The sequence below is a fragment of the Talpa europaea genome (genome assembly GCF_964194135.1).
Source record: "Talpa europaea genome assembly, chromosome: 1".
In the NCBI taxonomy this organism is placed as follows: Eukaryota; Metazoa; Chordata; class Mammalia; order Eulipotyphla; family Talpidae; genus Talpa; species Talpa europaea.
Genome location: NC_140073.1, coordinates 30,538,343 through 30,562,032, shown reverse-complemented (window position 1 = coordinate 30,562,032; position 23,690 = coordinate 30,538,343). Strand labels below are relative to the sequence as shown.

The window sequence follows — 23,690 nt, the reverse complement described above, 5'->3', positions numbered from 1 at the left end:
ACTCTATGACTTAGAGGGATTCTCAGGATTTATGGAACAGTTTTAGTTAGGGATTTGCCATGTTTACTTGTTCACATAACAGACCAAAGCAGGTATTTCTGGCGAGGCATCTGTCTGGCAGATGCCTAGATGCTGCTCTCAGCGGAGATTTAGAAACCCAAGCTCCGTCTACTTTGTCACTCTGCCCTCTTCCACATGTGGTGCTCAGAGATGTTCTGGGGTTATTTTCATTCCAGCATCCAGAGAGAGGAGAAGGACCGCACGTGGGAGGTTTAGGACCAGTCGTGGAAGCAGCATCTGTCAATTACTTCTGTTTATATTCAATTGGCTGCAATTCAAGCCCATGGTGACACCTAACAGCAAGAGAGGCTAGGAAATGGATCTAACTCTGTGCCAAGAAGAAGAGTAAATGGACTTGGTGATAAGTTAGCAGTCTCTTTCATGCTGGGTTAATTTATACCATTTTTCTTACTCTTGAAAGCCCTCTTTTCTGCGGGGAGAGTAGAGCGGTTGAGCAAGAGAAACTGCTTAAGTGACTTCCATCTTTTGTGGTGGGGGCAGTACATGAACGTTAAAGTTTCCAAGGAGCCTTTGTTAACTGCCACACAGTACCAACAGTCTTGAATTTTTTCCAATGTTGCTGGCAACATCCTAGGTAACAGTGTTATGGAGTAGAAAGAATGTCAATCATTCTGTAAACCTGGGTTCAAATCTTGGATCTACTACCTACTTGGTCAAATCACTTTGAATCTTTGAACTTCAGCCTCTTCATCTGTAAATTAGATATAAATATCTGCCTGGGGATTAGTAAAATATTACTTAGAAATTTCTAGCAAAATTATCAATAAGAAACTTGGCTCAATCTGAGGATTTGAGGCATCTGGGACATAACAGGCCCTGGCAGCTATTATTAATTTGGCTACTGTCTTTTCTGTTCTTTTTTTTTTTTTTAAAAGATTTATTTATTTATTTATACAAGCACTGGGTAGTCAGAAGCACGGGAGGGTGAGAGAATTCACCAGAGCCAGAGCAGGGAACAGAACAGTCAGATGGACTGAAATACACTGCTGAGGGGAGCAGCGGGCGGCAGGAGAGGTCTGCGTGCCATGTGGGCCCCTCGCCGGCAGCCGGGGATCGAATCGGTGCTGCAGAGGCTGTGGGCAGCCTAGCAGCCAGGCGCTCAACCACTGCACCACTAGGGGAGGCCCTGTCCTTTCTGTTCTTAATTCAAGAGGCATGGGTAAAAATTTTCTTAATATCTTGCTTTGTCTTACCTGTTTTACTTTTGGTATAGCTAGGAAAATCAATCAAGATTGAAATCTCTCTAGGTCTAACCTGCAAGCACTTGAAACCCAGGAAAGAACAGATGCATGATGATGGTGATTGAAAGTGTGTGTTAGTGACTGGTGAGTAACCATTCCCATTTTTTCCCCCCAAGTCTTAGAATAGAAGTTGTGTCTATTCAATCCTTGCTTGGGAAAACATGGTTTTATGGAGCTATTTTGAGGTTATCCCTCTCCAATAATTGGTGATCCATGTGTTCTTCCCCTCTCAGACCTTCCCTACATTCAGATACTTACCTAACCACAACTTCAACAAGGATAAAGAGGACTGGGGAGTGTGTGTGTGTCTTTAATCTCATTCTCTTGCTGTCTTTATCTCTTATTCTTTTCCCCAGGAAGTCTCCCACTTAATGTTTTATTTTTCAGCTGTTCTTCTAAGGTTTCTTTTTTCTGAAACTATGTGACATTGTGAGGTAGATGAGGTAGATTTCATATTTCACACCAGGATAAGTTGATGAGTTCTCTTGATATGTTTTTAAGAATGATGTAATGCCTGGGGGAGATGAGTAGAAACCACAAGCAAAGACCTTGTTGAGGAAAAAGCAGATTCAAGAGAGAATGTCTAGAGGACCATCTTTCCTTTTCCCCTAGAACAAAAAATGTCATTGCTTTTTCCACTGAGATGTCAGCCACTGCTGTGGCCTCCTAGGCTCTGCCTCTGGGGAAGAAGCAGTATTTTATTTTATTTTTTTTAACTTTTCCTTTTGAACTAATTTTAGACTTAGAGGAAAGTTTCAGGGATGGCAGGGAGTTTTTATGTATCCCTCACCTCACTTCTCCTGATGTTAACAACTTGCATAAAAATGGCAAAATGATCAAAACCAGGAAATGAACATTGTTGCAAGACTATTAACTAAATTACATGTCTTACTTGAATTTCACCAATTTTTCTACCCATAACATTTTACTCTCTTCTGTCCCGGGATCTGGTGTCCTACTTTGTACTTAGTTACTACTTCTCCATAATCTCCAAAATGTGACAACTTCTTAGACTTTTCCTTCTTTCATCATGTTGACACTTTTTGAAGAATACCACCCAGTTATTTTGTCGGCTGTTCCTTGATTTGAGTTTCTGATATTTTCTTGTGTTTAAGTCATATGTTTTGGGGGTAAGGGCACTAAAGATTTTTTTTTTTTAATTGCATCAGGTCAAGGGGTTGCTGATGTTAATGTGTCTTATTAGTGATCATGGTAACTTTGATCACTTGGTTAAAGTGGAGTCTTACAGGTTTATTGAATGTAAAGCTTGTTTTTCTTTGTGATTAGAGAAAGCTGTGAGTGTATGCCTTTCCCCCCCCTGCGCTTTGGATGAGATACTGGTCTTGAATCATTGGAACAACAGTGTGCTCCTTGGGGCCTGTTTGTGGAAGAAGAGACAGAATGGGGCTACACCTCACTTCCACCCTGGTCCTCCCTCCAACGCTTTATCACCTTGCTTATCTAATTTATTTGTGGTTTAAGTAGGTCAGCAGAATTTTTTTTATTTCATTTTAAGGCATTCTGTTAAAGGACATTATTAGCATGAAAACAGTTTTTTTTTAGGTCTCCTAAAAGGGAGGAACTCTTAAGACTATATTTCCAAAGTAGGTAGGGATGTACTTTATGTGATTGTGAAATTCTTGACTTGAGGATGCTTTCTTAGTATTTGAAAGCAATTGTCAGTAAAGGCTGAGTGCAGAGAAACTCCATAAGTCTATGAGTAAGTCTGTGATCCCCCTACTTCTTGCATTATAAGAGTCAAACTTAGGGAAGAATACCTCCTGAATACCTCCTGACAACCAGGAAATTTCACCTCCACCTTCTGACCTACACATCTTAACTGCCAAACATGTCTTGTAAGACATTGCTACGGATAGTGTGTCCTGCTGACCACCAATAACAGCATCACCTGAGGCTAAGGTGAAGTTCAGTATCTTATCTTCAGTATCAGAGTCCAGCCCAGATCTACTGAATCAGAACCTGCATTTTTTAAATTTTTATTTTTTTAAAGATTTATTTATTTATTTATACAAGCACTGGGTACAGTCAGATGCGCAGGAGGGTGAGAGAATTCACCAGAGCCAGAGCGGGGAACAGAACAGGCAGAATGACAAAATACACTGCTTAGGGGAGCAGTGGCATGGCAGGAGAGGTCTGCGCGCCATGTGGGACCCTTGCTGGCGGCCGGGGATCGAACCGGCGCTGCAGAGGCTGTGGGCAGCCTTGCAGCCCAGCACTCAACTGCTGCACCACCTGGGGAGGCCCAGAACCTGCATTTTAACAAGATGACTCCATGTATCTTAAAGTCTGTGGAGCTCTCACAGTGCCCTTACCTCCCAGATAAGGTGGGTGGTCTGAACTGATCAGGGATTAAGGAAAAAACAGCTTCAGGATATTGGGGAGCAGGAAGCTTCTCCAATCCTTAGCAAGCATGATGGAGAGGGGGGAATTTTATAGGAATTCTGGCAGCATAGTACAAACTGATCACTTTTTGAAGCCCAGTTTTTTTTTTTTTTTTTTGTTGAAGATGAGACACTGATTAGACTGGCTTTCTAAAGTTTTGAATGTGAAAGGTTACTCTTTACCCTGGAGCCACTGCATCTACTTTCTGAACTGCTAGAAATTGGACTTGGTTGTTCCAATGAGTTATTCTAAAAGCAATTTACTTGACAACCAGCGTACTTAATGACAATTTTGTCTAATAGTGACACTAACCTAAATGTTTGTGAAATTCTTAAAAAATTATATAATGGGTAGGCAAATTGGTTCTAGTTAAATGTGATTTTCAGGTAAGTTGCTTTAGACAGATTTTAGTTTATGTTAGCCCTGGGCAAATTGACCTTAGGTGAATTCACCTGATTCAGGTGTCCTTGTGAGGCAAGGACAGGAAATTCAAGAGAGGTGGTGGCAATAACCTCACTGATAGAAATATTTTGTCATTTCCACTAGTGGGAATACTGGCTAGGGAGGAGGCTTTGTGATGGCAAGTGGACTGGGATCTTGGTACTTCTTCTTAATGACTCCACCCCTGGAAATGGGTAATTTCCATAGTGGGTGTCTTACTGTGAACAAATATTACCTCTTACACCCAATTGGGCCCCTATCTTCTAGACTTATTCCTAGGCATAGTTTCATCTGTGACCCTGTGCTTGTCAATTTGGGTAGCCTTACCCAGTGTGACTTTAACTGATGCAGATTTTGTCATGGGACCATGTTCCATTTCTTCACAGTACTCACCTGTCTTTGCTATTTTACATTTATTAGTTATATATTTTGTTAATGCCCATTGCTTCCACTGAATTGTAAGTTCTGTGAACACAGACTGTGTCTGTTTTTGTTCATCATAGTATCAACACAGCCTAATAAAGGGCCTAAAGGATAGTAGAGACTAAGTTATTTTTGGAATAAAGGAAAGGAAACATTAATGAGCCTCCAGTTTTAATTAACAGTAATTAATTACATAAGGCACACCTCACAGCTTTTTGAGATACATCACATTGCTTTGACATTGATATGGAGAATCGCTATTGGAGAAAATAAATTTCCTCCTCAAGGAAGCTATTGGGTAAAACAACATTTAAATAATGACAATAGATAACATTTATTGAGTTCTTACAGCAAGCCAGTTATATACATACTTTACTTCCAGTATACTCACTATATTTCATTGAGAACTGAAGTCAGGAATCCTTGGACCGTTTTTTTCCCTAAGGCATCCGCTCTCAGCTTCCGGCACTGTGGACTATTCAGCACCATGGACAGAGACAAGTATTACCCTGAATCTGTTCGGTCTGTTTCCTGCTCAGAGTGGCTGGCCTCCTGAAATGCAGTTCTTTGCCCAGGATGTTATCCTTCACAGGACTCCTGTGTTGGTAGCTTGTTTAGTTATAGACAACTTACTGTATATTCTCAAGTTTCTTTCATCTCAGAGCCTCTGAGTTAGGCATTGTCGTCCTAGCTTTCTGTCTTTGGTCAAGTCAATTCTATATCTTGGTCTTTCACTTGCGAAGTGAATAAAATGATAATTCTCCATGCATAATGTTATTTCAAGAACTCATTGAAATATTGTATATAAAATACTTATCAACATTGCATGTGGTAAGAACCCGATAAATATTAGCAGTTGTTAGTCACATTTAAAAGGTGTTTTCACTGAACTACCTCTTTGATGAGGAACTTTTCTATAAAAGTGATTCTCAATTTCAGATTATCTAAACATTTTGACATATGATACATCACAATAAATGGAGACGCCCATATGTAATTTAGTACTGTTAATAAAACTGAGAGATTTATCATTATGCCCATCAGTTCCAAGATAATTGTCTTTACTATATGCTAGACCCTTTGATGGACTCTGAAGATGAAATGATGAGCAAAACTAGACATGTTCTTTGTGTTCATAGTACTTGAAATCCCATGGGAGAGAAAGATAATAATTGTGTGTGTGCGTACGTGTGTGCACACACACATGCGTGTAGGAAAGGAACATAGTTTCATGAAAAACCCTCAGTGGTTTTGGCAGAGTAAATATTACTAGTCTTCCTTGGGAGGTGATATTTAAGGTGACAGTACAGGATGAATAGAAGTTAACTAGATAAGGAATGGAAGCAGGAACATTACAGATAGCATAAAAAGAATGTAAAAGTACATTGTGGGAGGGAACATGGCATATCCAAAGACATGATAGGAGGTTGGTATGGAGAATAACAAGCTGAGCTGGAAAGATGGACAGGGACTGGAGCATATGAGGGCTTGAGCAGCATGTCTAAGGGTCTTTGTCTTTGCTTAATACTAATTAGAAGTCACTGATAAATTTTAAGCCTGGTATGGAAGATTGTTGGAATGGATTGATAGCATAATTGGATTTTTGTTTTTAGAAATGATTTTTGGCTATAGAATGGATTGGAGGGGCCAGAGTGGATTAAGGGTGACCAGTTGGGAGCTAGGCAGTTGCTAGCAAGAGATGATGGTGGCTTACCTAAAGAATGGTAATAGTAGTGAGGAAATGAGGTGTGGAGGAACATTGTAAATACATAAGGACAGAGTAATAGGATTTACTGATGAGTTTCACACCAAGCATGTGGAAGAAAAGCGTCCAAGTCAATTTTTCAGTTTCTAGCTTTCACTCTGATAGAACCTATCATGGGTGAAGACCAGATTTAAGGGGGACAATTGGGAGTTACATCATCCTCCTATGAAATTTGAAGAGTCCAAATGGAGTTGTTGACTCAGCAGTTGGCTGTACAAGTACACAGCTCAGAAGATAAGTCTCAACATATTAGAAAACAGGCAGGGTGCATTGGAGCTGTTGATTTGATGTGCTTTCTGAGAAAGGGAGAGAGGGCTGTAGTTAGAGGGAAAATGTCATAAAATTAAAAAACTTTGAGTGTGTTCTATGCCTATGAACCTGTTGATTTATCATAAAAATGATTTCAGAGTCACTTGGCTATAGGATCAGGGTCAAATGTCAGAGATTGGGACAATTAATTTCGTACTAATTGACTGGGCTGTTTCCTAAATGCTCTATTCTTTGTTCACATCCTCAGTGCTCTTCATGCTTGATCTTTTCTTGTTGCCTGAATAGACCAGATAAAAATTTCCCTCTGTCTTACTTCCATTTCCCCTTTTGGATCACTTTCCTCACCCTTCTCCCTGCAATCTAAGTATTGATAGTTCTCCTGTATCTCTCTCCTTTTAGAGCCTTCCCTGAATCACTATTCAAGAGTGGATTTATTCCCTTTCTTTAAAGGTCAGCCTTGTATTGTTTCTATTTTTCCTCTAAGTTTTTGTTTTACTTCACCAAGTGGCAAGGAAGTTCAGGGAAGCATGTATATTAAAGTCTTATTACCATTCAGTGCTTGCTACGGAATACTTAACATTTAGTGCCAACCCTTGCATATGACTTTAAATCTCGCTTTCACAGTCTGTAATCCTGACTCAGTCTTGAGAAAATAGGACATGAGGTAGGAATCATCTTGGTTTGTGCTATAAATCAGCCAGTGATTTTAATTAAGAATGGGAGAAATGTATATGTATATATAGCAAGTAGAATTGGTAAGAATAAAGAAAGTTTTTTGTGATGAGATCTCTTGTAAATTAAGTTGGAAGTATAGAACAGAGAGAATAGTATGCTAACATTTGTGTTAGAAAGATAGGGAAAATAATATATTCATATTTGCTTTTATTGCCTAAAAACCTCTGGAAGAAAGGATAATCTTCTTATCAAATGGAGCTGAAACATTGGACTTTCTAATACAAAAAAGAAAACTTTGACAAAGATTGTACTTTTCCAAAAATTAACTCAAAATGGACCATTAAACTCAATATAAAATGCTAAACTAGAAAACTTATATAAGAGAACATAGGAAAAGCTCTATGTGACCTTGAGTTTGGTGGTGCATTTTCATATACAGCATCAACTATGAGACCTAAGAAACAAAAAGATTGGGTTTCATTAAAATAAAAACTTTAAATTGCAAAAACACAAAGATACTGGAAAAAGAAGTCATACACTGGGAGAAATAGGAAAAACCTGTCTTTTAAAGGATGCCCAAAACATACACTTTGTTTACTTATTATTGAGTTTTCAATCAGCTCAGTTAAAAAATGGACAAATGATCTGGGCAGACACCTCACTGAAGATGGTATCTAAAGTCAAACAAACATATAAAAGTTTTTCAAAATCTCTTGCCATCAGGAAATGCAAATTAAATATGAAATGTTATCATATACTGACTGAAATAACTAAAATAAAAAAAAAAGCTGGCACCAGCAATTTGCTGGTGAGGATGGATAGTAATAGGAACTCATTCATTGTTGGTGGGGATATAATATAGTGCAGTCACTTTGGAAGACAGCTGACAATATCTTAAACTAATCATAGTCATACTGTATAATCCAACAGTCATACTCTAAGGTTTTCAAATCAATAGAGTAAATGCTATTTCCATACAAAAGCCTATGCACAAATGCTATTCAGCTGCTTTATTAATATTCTCCTAAATAAGAGGCAACTAAGATGTTAATACGTGAATGGTTAAACTACATACATCTATAAAATGGGATATTCAGTGATCCCTTCCAATGCCATCCATGTTGCTGCAAATTGCATTTGTTTATCTTTTTTGAATGCTGAGTAATATTCCATGGTGTATATGTACCACATCTTCTTGATCCAGTCATCTATTTTGGGGCATTTGGGCTGTTTCCAAAGTTTAGCTATTGTAAACAGTGCTGCTATAAACATAGGGGTGCAGGTGCTCTTTGGAATTGATGTTTCTGTGTCCTTTGGGTAAATACCTAGGAGTGGAATTGCTGGATCATATGGAAGCTCTATGTTTAGTAGGTCCAGAAATCTCCACACAGCTCTCCATAGTGGTTGGACCAGTTTGCACTCCCACCAACAGTGCAGGAGAGTTCCTTTTTCTCCACACCCTCGCCAACATTTGTTGTTGCTAGTTTTTTTAATATGTGCCATTCTCACTGGTGTGAGATGGTATCTCATGGTAGTTTTGATTTGCATTTCCCTGATTACAAGTGATGTTGAACATTTTTTCATATGTCTGTTGGCCATTTGCATTTCCTCTTCAGAGAAGTTTCTTTTTAGCTCTTCTGCCCATTTTTTGACTGGATTATTTTCTTGTTGTTGAGTCTCATCAGCTCTTTGTAGATTTTTGTGATCAGTCCTTTATCATTAGTGTTGTGTGCAAAAATGTTCTCCCAGTTGGTGGGGTTTCTCTTTGTTTTGGTTATTGTCTCTTTTGCTGTGCAGAAGCTCTTTGATGTAGTCCCAGCTGTTTATCTTTGCCTTCACTATCACTGCTTTGGGTGATGTGTCTGTAAAGATGTCTCTGATGTTTATATCATGTAGTGTTTCACCTATATTTCCTTCTACGTATTTTATGGTTTCAGGTCCACTCTCACCACTGCTTTTCCATATAATACTGGAAGTCCTAGCCGGAGCAATAAGACAAGAGAAAGACATACAAGGAATCCAAATAGGGAAAGAAGAAGTCAAACTATCACTATTTGCAGATGATATGATAATATACATAGAGAACCCCAAAAACTCCACAGAAAAACTAATTCAACTCATCAATCAGTTCAGTAAAGTGGCAGGATACAAAATCAACACGCAAAAATCAGTAGCCTTCCTATACACAAAAAATGTATTTCAACTATGTGAAATAACCTCAATAAAAAGGGGGCTGGAAAAAAAGTTGCTAACCTGAGTAACTTTAAAACAAGTGGAATTTGTGAGACTAGGGAGAAAAGGAACTGAACATACAGATTTCATCCTAGTTGATTAAGTTTACGTGAAGGTACAAGTAAACAATTCTAAAATAACTATACACACGTACTGATGGTAAGTAAATGGATGGCATATTATGGGAGGCTGGAGAGAAGTATTGGGAAGACTAGAATGATCCATGTGGTGATACATCGGAGTTTAGGATATCAGTGTGAACTCATACTTAGCTTAATTTAGAGCAGACACATAAAATCTTCATAGACATGGATATATGGAGTGGTCATATAGTAAACCTTACCAACTAAAGTGCCTAAAAATAACCCTCCATCAGTAATGAGCACACCTAACACCCAGATATTGGTTTCCAATACTAATCTCCAAAACCAACAACCATTTCTCTTGGGAGAAATGACTGATTTTAGGACTAGTTCAGGAAAAATAAAGAAAAGCTTTGAGCATGTTGTGGTACCAGAAGCTAGGAAGTCCTCCAAACCAAAAAGCCCCAACTGATGGGAGTAAGTCAAAGGGACATAGGAACCAGCTGAAACAACTTTGGCTGTCAAAACGGCAACAGACTGAGAGATAAAATACACCAGCAATGGTTTGTTACCCAAAGTTTGAAAATATAACCCATGAGTACATACTGATTTAGGTAAATGATTGATAAATATTTGGAGAGAGTGGCCAAGTCTTTCCTGTAATAGAATTCCAAATAATTTATGTAGACACTTCATCCTCATGAACATGTAGCATAAGTCCCCAATCCCTTAGTGTGGACTTTCATTGAAACAGGATGGTGTGGGAAGGGAACAGCAGGGAGGAGTCAATTTATCACGGAGAAACCTGACAGACAGTGCTCAGCCAGGTGGGTTAACAGTAAGATCAATACCAACAGTGTTGCTGGAAGTTGTGTTGTTTACGGTATCTTTGATAGAGAATTACCCTTCTGTAGCCTTCCTTCAAAATCCCACAATCCAAGTAAGCTTGTGGGAAACATTAGCTAAATCCAAGTAGGAAAAATTCTACAAAATACCTCCTCAATATTTCTCAAAATTCCCAAAGTCATAAATTGATACAACTGTAAGGAATCTTGTATGAAACATAAGACATGACAATTGAATCTAATGCAATATCCTATACAGGATGACACAACAGAAAAGGGATATTAAGTAAAAACTAAGGGAATCTGACTCTGAAGTATTGATTTAGTTAATAATTGTGTACTAACATTGTGCCCTGACAGTGAAAACAAGGTGTCAGTAATGGGGGAATCTGAGCATAAGACTTTGTGGCAGTGATTTGCATTTCCCTAAGATAGAGATAAGTGATGAGCATTTCCTCAGAAACCCGCTGGCCATTTGTATGTCTTCTCTGGAGAAGTGTCTCTGCAGATCCTCTGCCCTTTTTTTGATGTCTTGTATTCTGTTTTGTTGTTGTAGGGTTGAGTTACATGATTGCTTTTTGTGTTTTGGATATTAATCCTTCCTTATATATTTGAAATGTGACTATCTTCTCCTGTCTAGTCGGTTGCCTTTTCATTTTGATGAGTTCTTTATTCAGAAGTTTCACAGTTTGATGTAATTCCTTTTGTTAATTTTTGCTTTTGTTTCTGTTGCTGTTGCCATTGCAACAGCCATTGATGCTGTTGACTCCTTTCTCATAAATTAGCTATACATTTGTGAGTTTATTTTTGGGCTCTCAACTCTGTTCTACTCATCTGTGTTTGTTTTCATTACAATACCATGTTTTGTACTATAGCTTTGTACAGTTTGTTTGAAGTTTAGTATAGTTTGAAGTTGGAGGGTATGTTATTTTTTTCTCAGAATTACTTTGGCTATTTGGGGTCTTTTGTGGTTCCATACAGATTGCAGTATTGCTTGTTCTCTTTCTGTCAAAAATGCCATTGGAATTTCAATATGGATTGCATTGCATATATATTATTTGAGGTAAAATGAATGTTTTAATAATGCTAATTATTTCAATTCATGAACATGGGATAGCTTTCTGTTTGTTTTGTTTTTCTTTGAACAGTATTACTTTTCAATATATAGGCCTTTTGCTTTTGTTAAATTTATATTTAGCTATTCAGTTCTTTTGATACAACTGAAAATGGGATTGTTTTCATTTCCCTTTCTATTCATTGTGTATAGAAATTCAACAGATTTTTGTATATTGATTTTGTAATTTCTCACTTATTATTTGTAAGAATAGTAGTCTTCGTTTTCTCTGCATGTTATGCCATCTTGAAATAATGATTATTTTATTTCTTCCTTTCCAGTTTGGATGTGTTTTATTTCTCTTACTACTTGCTCTGGCTAGGACTTCCAATACTATGTTGAATAATAGTAGTGAGCATGCACATTTTGTTTTGTTTCTGATCTTAGAAGAAAATCTTTGATGTTCTCACCATTTGATACTAGTTTGGTTTTGTCATATCCAGTAATTATTATGTTGGTATTATTCCTTCCATTCCCAATTTATCAAGTTTTAATCATAAGTGGAGGTTGAATATTGTCAAATGATCTTTTATGTTGAAATGTTGATTTATTAAAATGATCCAATTTTATCTTACTGATGTTGTATATCATGTTAATTGATTTGCATATGTTGAGCCATCCTTGCATATCTGAAATAAATCCCACCTGGACATGGTTTATGATGCTCTTAGTGTATTTTTGAATTGGTTTGCTAGTATTTTGTTGAAGATTTTTGCATCTATGTTCTGCAGAGATGCTGGTTTATACTTTTCCTTTATTTGACAGGTTACCTTTTCTGGTTTTGATAACAGGGTAGTGTTGACTTCAAAGTATGTTTGGAAACATTCCTTTTTTGGGGGGAAGAATTTGAGAGGATATTTATTCTTTGAAAGTTTGGTAGCTTTCACTAATAAAGCCATCTTTTCCTGGGCTTTTGTTTTTCTGAAGCCTTTTGATTACCATTTCAATTTCCTTCCTCTAGATTGATCTTTTCTGATTTCTATTTCTTCCTGATAATCTTGGAAGGTTGTATGAGTAAGAATTTGTTTCTTATAGATTGTTCAATTTGTTGGTATATAGATGTTATAGTGTCAATTTTTAAATATAAAAACCTATATTCCTGGGCCTCCCCTGGTGGCGCAGGTGGTTGAGTGCAGCACTGTGAAGCTGTCCACAGCCTCTGCAGTGCTGGTTCCATCCCGGCTGGCTGGCAAGGGTCCCACCTGGCTTGGCAGACCTCTCCTGTCGCGCCCACTGCTCCCCTCAGCAGTGTATTTTGTCAGTCTGCCTGTTCTGCTCCCCGCTCTGTCTCTGGTGAATTCTCTCACCCTCCCGTGAATCTGGCCTGTACCCCGGTTCTTATATAAATAAATAAATCTTTAAAAAAACAAACTTATATTCCTGAAGTTAAGGAGTTCTGATTTCTTTGATATGTAATAAAGCACCCCAATCTTATCAATCACCGATTCTGTGAGTCAGAAATTTGGACAGAATGCAGAGGAGAGTGGTTTGTCTCTATTTCTCAATGTTTGTTGCTTCATCTTGGAAAAGTAAAGCCCAGGGAAACCATATTGAAGTGTTTTTACTCACTTATCTGGTATTTACAGTGATGGTTGGCTGGTATCCCAGTTGTGTGCTATGCACCAGAGCATTTATATGCACTGCCCCCATATGGATTGGGCTTCCTATGGCATGGAAGCCTCAGGGTAGGCAGAGTTTTTGCACAGTGATATAGGTGTTTAGGATGAAGTGTTCTGGCAGACAAGGTGGAAACTCCATCATGTTTCACGACCCAGCCTTGGAAGTCACCAAGCGTACCTTATTCTTCTAAAGCTCCTAGATCCAAGGGGAAGGGACACGTTGAACCCACCTTTCCATTGGAAGAGTGTCAAAAATCACATTGTAGGAGAGTATGCAAGATATTATGACCATTTTTGGAAAGTGACACTTGTCAAGCAGCTTGCTTGGATGACACAATATTCTGTCATAATCAGGATAGGAGAGGACTGTATTCATGCCTCCTGCCATTTCTATTTATTGTCTAGCAGTAGCTTCGTATCCATGGTTATTTTTCAGTTTTCAACCTTCCTCATTTTCATGTTTTTGTATCCCTTTAATTGAATGTAGTTTGTCTAAGAACCTCTAAATCTGTGGATTATCATAAGTTTGTTTCCCATTCACTGTTGGCCTGTGTGAGGAATGATGTCTGTTCCATGCAGTCATTAAGGATCCAGGGATTGTCTATCTAATGATACCACCACCCCCTAAGACCTCAGAGCCCTTTACTGGATTCTTTGTAAACTCCACAGATGAGGAACACCCTCTTTACTGCCTGCCTTTGGTCATAAACATTCAAGGCAACTGGGAAATACAGTCTGTTGTATGCCAGGGAGAAGGATGAGCCATGAAAATTTGCTACTTCTGCCATCTCCTATCCTATCTCCTCCAGGTTCCTTAGTGCCCTGGAGACCTGGTATTGCTAAAAATGCAAAGTGCTGAATGAAACTAAGTGACCAGTGATTCAGTTTCTTTTAAAGTCTGTCAGTTTGCAAAGCAGTAGAGGAATGATAGGAATTTTGATCTGAGCTAGACCTTAAAGATAGTTTGGTGCTTTAGTTTAAGATTACTTTTGGAAGTAGAAATCTTTTATCCAAAGGAAATCTTTTTGAGCACCAATTTCTGCAATAGATGAGAGTAAAGCTTCCCTGATTAGAGGAGATTGCAGTCCCATCTTTTCCCTCTGGTGGAGACTGTAACGTCCTCCTGGGTCTATCCACAGAGCCTAACTAGTTTACTTGGCACATAGGAGAAACTAGTTTACTTGGTACATAGGAGAAACCAAGGCAGAGCATATGGGCCATCTGGTCTAGGATTACTCTGTAGCCGATTTGAGGTTGAGATCAAGTGCTTGTTATCCTTTGTCAGTGCTCTTTGTACTACTACTTACTTGAAAACTGTGCCATTGCTTCTTTTTTTGAATGCTAGTGCTGGTCCTACCTAGGTGTGTAGCCTTGGGACAGTTTCTTAACATCTGTGACTTAGGCCCATCTTCCTTAAAATAGGGATGTTAACATCTGGCATATATTAAGATTGTTAGGTTAAAATGCATAGTCGTGCTGTAGAAGTGTTTGTTAAAGAAAATAAAAAATAGACAAGCATCTCATAGGGTGGTGGTATTATTTTGATGTCAAATAGAAAGTCCTATAGGCATTCTGTGGCAGTAATAAACCTCGGTTAGTATTAGCTATTATAAAATAAATGTTAGCTATGTTTCTGATAGTGTAATTATTACCATCATAAAGGTAGTATTAATCTTTCCTGATATCCTAAGTACTATGCTGGGAAATTAAATTTTTTCCTTTGGTATTTTTCAGGACTTAGGGATGGGGTGGGTGGGTTCTGGATGGTCTACCCAGGTACTTTCCATATAGTTGTGATAATTTATTTTCATTTATAGAAAGCACCTAGAGACATGACCATTTTCTCTCTGTCCCAATAATCCTACCAGGGACACAGACTGGGCAGGAGTGGGCTTGTTTCCCAAATCCCTTTTGCTTTGCCCTCCTCACCCAGACTCCCAGGAAAAGGTTGTTGGTTTAGGGGCACAGTGAGACCATTTTAGGAGCATAAGCAGGCACAGCACTATCTTTGGAGCTCTTTAGGATATGAGATATTTGTCCAATAACCAATCTATATCTCTGTGGAATTGCTGGAAATGCGATTTTCTAAGAAATTTTCACCTTGACTAATGAATTAGTCCCGGATATCATTTAAAAATAACTTCTGCTGTTCTCATCCTTAGTATACAGAAGCAACACATTTACCTAGCATTAGCATTTTGACTTTATAGAGTTGTGCATTCTAGTATCTATATTTATCAAATCTCTATGGATCCCTTGGTTTTGGGGAAAATGGCAAACATTTTAATAAAAAGAACTTGGTTCATCTTGATCGATGTCTTCCTTGGAGTTGTTTCTGTATTTTATGTCCCAGTTATACCTTGGAATTCAGGTAGTCTTGTGAAATTTGACTTTATATTGTGGTAACATGTATGTTTCTTATACTCAAGGGTGGACTTTGGAGAATGATTCATGCTGATTTGGATTGGCTCTGCCTAGCATTTAAGGACTTGGGTTTAAAAATTTTAGCTATGTAAGCACAGGTGGGAAAGACTCTTCTTCATGGCATTTTGTGTTAAAGACGTAGAGTGTTCAATGAGGGAAAGGCCCGTATGAGTGCTGTGATACACTCTTAACTTCACAGCCCAAAACAAGTGTCTTTTCCTGGATGCAGTGTATTTACTAGGTCAAATGCATGGTGACCTATCAGGGGAAAGATCTGGAAGGAGGAAGACTAGTCCAGGAGGTAGACTAGTCCAGGAGGCCATGTGGTCTAGGCTGGTGACAGGAGTATGAAGCAAGGAGCTGAGCTTGCTGACCTGAAAAAGATACAATATAAGAAGGATTATCTTTGCTGTTTACAAATATTTGCAGGATGAACAGGCTTTTGTAGGTGCCAAGAGAGTTCACTCAAAAAGCATGCTTGGCTGAGATCCAGGGCTAAGGGGAGAAATGCCACTCACAAAATCTGGTGAGTGATTGTATCATCCATTCAGCTTCCCTCTGTCTCAAACTCCTGAGAAGATCCCAGAACACTTGGGGACTATCAGGGACAGAGGGCACACTAGACACCCACTTCAGTCACTTCCACTGGACCCCCTCTGCCTCCCAGCAGCACACAGCTCTTACTTACTCATTCTGGGCATCACATTTCTGCTCCCTCACCAGGACCAGCTGGCCAGGGAGTGCAACACCTGGACACTACACTACAGCACTGCTTGAACTGCTGTGCATCTATGAATCGTCTTGGGGGATTGTGAAAATGCAGATTCTCATTCAAGTAGTTCTTGGTTGGGTTCTTTCCCATGATCTGAATTTCTACTAATGATGGCGATGATGGTCTGTGGATCCTACTTTGAGAACCAGGGATTTGTAAATCATGGATCTTTCCTCCAGGCTGCAATCAAATCCTACAGGCCAAATGACTACCTCCCCTAGTTTGCTCTCAGGACTAGACTCACATCTCTATTAGCAGCGGATTACTGCCTGGAAGTGTTGCCTGATTCCCCTCCCCATACTCATGAAACAATTTGAATAAGACACCACGTAGCTATCCAGTGTCCTGTCATCCCTAGGGCCGAGTCAGTAGTTGCCTAATGTATTTAGCCAAATTGTTGGCAATATTTGGGCACTTTTTCAATATGCTCATAATGCTGTCAGAAACTTTACCTCAAGACAAGCATTCCTTTGTTTAACATTAGGTCAGATTATAGCTATGTATTTGTAATTACCCCAAGGAAACCACATACTCCAGATCTTTAAAAGATGGGCTTATAATACACTGAGCACTTGCTTAATGAAGCCATAATCCCAGGAATGATTAAATATGGCTAACTGCCTCCTTTTTTTCTAAATATTATTTGATTCCATCAGGCGCCTTCTAAGTATTTCTAATTTTCTTCAATTGATGTCCTTTCTGGCTCATGTCCCTCTCTACAGCTGTAGCTTATTGGTCACTAAGAGGTTTCTTACGAAGTCTTAATCTTGGTGAGGTCTCAAATATAAAACCATGATGCTTTTCTATACAGGAACTCTGTGGTCATGGGCAAGGTGCTTAATATCTCTGATCATATGTGAACTCATCTGCAAAATAGTATAATATCCATCTTGATGAAATTAATTGAAATAATGTTTTTGGAAGCATTTGGCTCTTTCCTGCACATGGCAGTCGCTCGTGAAATGATAACTTCTCTTGCTTCCTTTTCTTATAGGTCAATTTTTAATATTTTTGTGGGGGGGGACACATTTTATTTCCTTTTCAGTAGTATCAAAGGATTTTAAGTAGGATTATTTTTTAAATCCTTTTTTATCCCATCGTTGTGTGCTCAGTAATAACATGTTAAACGAGACTTGAATTGACCAACTAAGCCCTAAGGTCATCTTGACCTTTTAAGTTCTGTGGTTGTTTCGTTCTCCCAATGTTCTAGTCACTTGGGAGAAATTTGGAGAATTTCCATAAAATGATTCTATTAAAGGATTTCTTCCTTTGAAGTCTTGTAAAATATGTGTAATATTTATTATTACTAATAGCATGTACCTGGGCTCAAGAGCTGGCAGCAATAGATAAGTAACCTCTTCAGTTTATGACCTTGGACCTGCTTTTGTGTCTAGTGCAAATGAGGTGAGTCAGAGTTTGGTCTCGAATCTGCTTCCCGCACACTGCTCTCTCCAGAATATCCCCATGAGAAATGAACAAGAAATATGCATGTTTCCTGATGTGAGATTTGGGAGACACACATAATAGAGACCGAGTTTTATCATATATTCATTTTGATGCTTGTGGATGAGGCTTTTTGTGTTTTAGATTAAATACAATCTAGCTAGAGGGGTCAGGCCAGCACAGGTGGCTTCCAAGTATAGTTACCTGTCATGGTGAGTGGCTTTTAGGTCTATATGAATGAATTGCTGGGAGATAATCCCAGTTGAGAGTATCTTTACTGCTTGGTCATCATGCCTCTGAAATGGGCAGCAAACTGGTAGAAAGTGCACATTTTGTCAACTTCGACCCAAGTTTAAATCTGGCTTTGGTATCTATTTCCTGAATCTAGTTTGTTAATACTTAAACATTGATAACAGTCTTTTAGGCTTTGTGGATGATGTGTTAGGCAGCGTATACCAAATGCCTAGTGTGCAATGCTAGACTCTGAGAGGAGGCCCCAGGGTGGTGATGATGATACCACATTGCAGAAGATAGACATAGACCACTAAAGTATCAGCAGGAATGTACCAACATTACCTGCTGCATTTAATGACTAAAGTGAAGACTGCAGTGGTGGTGCTAAGAGTTTCTCATAAATCTGGAAAATAGGACAACAATCTGGGGAATGAAAACACTCAGTTGCATGTTTTATTTAATGGTAATTGGAAATGCTGGTCTATATGAATAGCTTCAGCTTTCTCCCGCTTGTTATCTAGTTCTATCAATAGTTGGTCTAGGGAGAACTGAAAAAAAAACAAAAACAAAAAACACAACAACAGCAACCTACCAACTTTCCCATCTCTCATTCTCAAACTTAATTGCAATCCCCAATATTCAGCATGACTTCTATTTTCCTTTAATTCTTGCCAAAGTAAAAATACCAGTAATAAAATTGAACAAACTATCCCTTGTGCATGGCCTTTATCAAATGATAGAAAGTCTGGACTGTATTTTTTAGTACTTAAGAGCCACTTCCCCAAGCCTTGCTGGCTAGTTTGTGGCTGTTACTCTCAGGGGATCAGTTGATTTCCATTTCAGGGACTCAAAGTATTGCCGGGAAGGGGCTCAGACAATAGAGGAGTTGGGTTGCATGTGGTACACAATTGATTTTGGGTTGTGGCTCTTTGGGTCAAGTTCAGCTAGTTTTAGATTCTTAGAAACCTGGTAATAAATAGTGAGAATGGATGATGGCTCTGATATCCAGAACTCAAATACAACCAACTTTTTTGTTGCTTTATGTACAGCTATTTTGAACTGGAGAGCAGTGGTCTGAGGGATGAGATTCGCTACCACTACATACATAAGGGGAAGCCCAGGACAGAGGCACTTCCCTACCGGATGGCAGATGGAGAGTGGCACAAGGTGGCGCTGTCAGTCAGCGCCTCTCACCTCCTGCTCCACGTTGACTGCAACAGGTATGTCTTTATCTTTGATCTTTTGTGACTCTGCCCTTGAAGTTGAAGCAGAGGGAAGGGGGATAAAATCAAACCCCTCTAAGACTTTCTGGAAAAGGAAAACCAAGGGACCCTAATTGTAATTTAACCTACCGAATGGACCATTAGGCGTGCTGAAATGACCAACTGTAATACGCTAAGAAAACAGTTCGTTAAAGTGAAATAGTAGCTTGTGATTAGGAACAAATGTACAAAAGGTTGATGACAGATTGGGGAATATTAAGTGCACCTCGGTGTGCTCCAGGCACCGGCTGAAATTCCATGGAGCAGTGATCACAGTTAACTGTGATATATTGTTGTTGAGTTCGTTCCACTTGGAAGGGAATAAGCCAGTCTACCTTAGAATGAATCTCAGAAGCCCATGCTACTGGAGCGGCTAATTCTATTTCACTTCATCAAGTGCAGTTTTGCTTAAATAGCTTTTCCAAATGGAAGTTTCTTAAAGAGGCTGTTCTTTGAATCTTTTGGAATTGAGGTCTTCCATTTTCTGCAGAGTGGTGAGTGAGTACTCCCTCTTGCCAGAGGATGGCATATCTTGGTGGGGGGGGGATTTCCACAGAAACTTGTGGTTTGGGGAGGAAAGGAAATATTGTCCCCCATATCAGTAGAGTCAGGCTTACTGTTAGTTGAAGAAGGGAGACTATTGGTCTCCATTGGATCGTCTGTGGGTAGACAGCTGGATAATGGTGATCAAGGGGAATGTTTCGATCTCTCCTGAAAATCCTCATGCATAGTGATCTGAGTCCAATTACAGGGAGGTTTTTTGTTTTTTTTTTTTTTTTGTTTTTTTTTTTGGCATTCCAAGCCATGTCCATGCATTGTTGGTTCTCATTAATGATACCATCAAATTTAAAATGACTGTACAGCCACAACACTTGCTCCCTTGGGTCCAGCATAAAGAGCAGGGATTTTGGGGCCAATTTCTCTTCTGGAAACCAACAAGAAAGGGGGATATTCCAAGGTCAGCCAGCTCCATACTACATTTCTGATGAGGAAGATTGGTTGTGCTTGCCACTCCAGCGCTACAGTCTATTTCAGAAGAGGACCTGCAAGGGCACAGGACAGAAACCAGTGTCAGGTTGAAATGAACATTTGCTATCTTGAAGTGAGTCTGGTCCATTTCAGTGTCCTCTATTTAAGGTGCTTTCATAAATTCTCAAGAATTGTGACTTGAAGCAGATGTAATATGTGTCTGAACAGAGTTCTCATGTTAACTACTGTAGTCTTGGGCTGGGCACTGCTGTCTCCACTTCCATCTTCAAGAACTTATTGACTCCTTCAATTCCCTAGAACTAAAGTGGCCTGTGAGTTGGCATCCTTGTTCCCAACTGCTCACCACCTATCTGCTCCTCAGATGAGGGAATAGAAGGGTCCTGTGGGTGCTTCTGTACACAGGCCAGAAAGGAGCCCCAGAGCCCTCATCCAGTAATTTCCAGCTGAAAGTCCTGGAGACACAGCTGTTTTCTTGCTAAGCAGTGTTTTTTTTTTTTTTTTTGCTTCATTCTTGTAAAAGTTTTCTTTTTCATTGGAGCCCCCCATTTATTTGTTGCCATCTGGTTTCTGATAAGCTTCCTTCCCCTCAATCTGAACCAGTGATTTTGAAATGCTGAACCAGTGATTTTTTCTTTTTATTTTCTTTTTCTTTTTCATTGGATATTCTTTGGAGAAGAGGAAAAAGAGGGTAGGGGATATCTCTGTTAATCTTCATGAACTCTGATGTTCATGAAATGCCATTTCAGACACTTGTTAGCTGTGTCAACTTAGGCAAGTTAATTTCTTGGCAGTTCAGTTTTTTTTAATTTGTAAAGGGGGAATAATAATACCTAGTTCTAGATAGGAATGTTGAATGAAGTATTCCATGTGATATGCTTAGGGTAGTATTTGGCCTTTGCTCCTCAGGCGTGTGTTGGTTGCTGTTGTTATATACTCTGCACATTTGTGGTGTCCTTGGAGTCTGTCATTTTCACTTACTCTATGTCCTTAGCTGCTTAAGTCTTTTTACCAGGGAAGTAGGAAAAGGATGTGAGAGCTGGAGTCCACAATATGCTTCAGAATCAACCCCATTTATAAAGAAAGCACTGAAGTTTATCTCTTGAAATTATTAATACTTTGACTCAGGACATAAAGTGTCCTTTCTGAAAGATCTTGGCAAGGCAACATAAAGTCATTGCCAGTTAATGGTTTCATGGATCCAAACCCAAATGAGCTTATTTTTAGATAGATCAGGGGAAAGGCAGGCTGAGGTCCTGGCCAGTGGAGAGGTAAATTTGTATTTTGGTGTAGAAAAAGTCTAGAAACACGGTTCCTGAGCCTGACTACACATAAGAATTACTGGGTAAGCTACTGGATTAGATCCCCTGAGGGTGGACCCTGAAAAATTCCATTTTTTAACAAACTCTTCATGGAGATTGATGCAGACAGCATGGGCCAGCATTTCAAAATCACTGGTTCAGATTGAGGGGAAGGAAGCTCATCAGAAACCAGATGGCAACAAATAAACTGGGGGCTCTGGAATGCCAACTGCTTGAAATAGGGTGACCTAATAAAGAGGAGGAAAAGATTACGGGGTAGTATCAAGCACGTGAAAACATACGTTCTTCCCAAGTTCCTTCCTAGTAAGCATCAACCGATTTTCAGAGCAGAAGATCTGGTCCCTATATAGAGATACACGTTTCTTATCTAGGCCACCCTCATAGTGAATTTCACAAAGGCTGAGTTTTTACTATCTACACTGTGGACTTCATACCACTTTGATATACTTATCCCAGCCCTTTACTTTATTTTTTATTTATTTTTTAAAGATTTATGTATTCATGCATAAAAGAACCAGGGTACACAGGCCAGAGGTGCAGGGGGTGAGAGGATTCACCAGAGACAGAGTGGGGAGCAGAACAGGCAGACTGACTGAAATACACTGCTGAGGGGAGCAGCGGGCAAGACAGGAGAGGTCTGCCTTGCCATGTGGGTATCTCCCCGCCTGGCTGGATCAAACCTGCACTGCAGAGGCTGTGGACAGCTTCACAGTGCTGTGCTGAACCTCCTGCACCACTGAGAGGGCCCCAGTCCTTTTATTTTTACACTTTTGCTGCTTATTTTTCTGAACCTCACTGGATTTCCTCTGGTAAGATGAATGGTACTGAGTGCTGACAGTGGTAGGCACAGTGCTAAGCCCTTTACATAAATTTATATCACACTCAAACTACACTTTTTATTGAGGTATAATTGACACAATTTTATATATTCTTCGGGGTGCAATATAGAGATTCAGTACAGGCATATACTACAAAATGATCACCATCCATCACCACACATAGTTACAAGTTCTATTTCTTGTGATGTGAACTTTTAAGACCTACTTTTTGTAACTTTAAAATACACAATACAGTGTTATTAACTACAGTGATGTTGTACATCACATCCCAGGGAATTACTTTATTGCTGGAGTATTTTTCTCACTTTAAAATGATAAGACTGATGTTATATTATGTCTGCAGTCTACTGGTGTTAAGTGTTAGCACTAGGATTTGGATCCAGGTCTGAACCATGAGTACTAGGCTGTGTCCTTGGCACTGAACTGGGACCCCGAGGGAAAGAAAGAGCCTGATTCAGTTTGAGCAGTTGACTCCTTTTTAGTATTTCCCTCCCACATGTCTTACATCACTAATCCTTGGAGTCACACAGTAAGAGTTGTGAGTTTCCTTTTTTTTTTTTTTTTTTAGATTTATTTATAGATGCATCATGTAGGCCAGAGGTGCATGGGTGGGGGGTGGGGTGAGAGGATTCACCAGAGACAGAGTGGGGAACAGAACAGCTGGATCTACTGAAATACACTGCTGAGGGGAGCAGCAGGCAAGACAGGAGAGGTCTGCTGTGCCATGTGTGTCATCTCCCTGGCTGGGGATCAAACTCATGTCGCAGAGGCTGATGATTGATAGCACTGTGTCTTTAACCCCTGCACTACCAGGGAGGCCTGGGTTGTGAATTATCTTAATGGAACCCACTGCATTGGCATGGGGAAAGGGACCCACATTTCTCAAGTAGCTACTGCAGATCAGATAAAGTGCTGGGTGTAATACTTTTTAGGGATAACCATGTGGGAACAAATTTATTCAACCCATTTTACAGATTAGAGATAGACTCAGAAGATTAGATGACTCAGCCTCAAGCACATAATGTAATAAGCATAGAACCAAAAATTCAAATTGGGATCTATTGCCCAACCTTAGTCTTCCACCCCTCCACACACCCTCTGTGAAGTGCCAATACATGTGCTACTCAGGAAATAGTCACAAACATGTCAGAGAGTCTGCCCAGGGAAGAGATGCTCTAGAAAGTTCAGGGACCATCACGACATTGAAGTCAGGAG

At 39.4% G+C, this 23,690-nt stretch overlaps 1 protein-coding gene across 3 annotated transcripts in view; it reads left to right on the top strand.

Moving 5' to 3' along the window:
- Positions 1–23,690, top strand: part of NELL1 (neural EGFL like 1) — a gene marked incomplete at both ends in the record, with an annotated part of 742,470 nt that overhangs the window by 87,311 nt on the left and 631,469 nt on the right. For 2 of the 3 annotated variants that reach the window (XM_084239442.1, XM_084239441.1), the window contains one exon: positions 19,115–19,285. The exons of the other annotated variant lie outside the window; for it this stretch is intronic. In XM_084239442.1, coding sequence (XP_084095568.1) covers positions 19,115–19,285 — 171 coding nt within the window. The remainder of the gene's footprint in view (positions 1–19,114; positions 19,286–23,690) is intronic. 3 annotated transcript variants of the gene reach the window in all.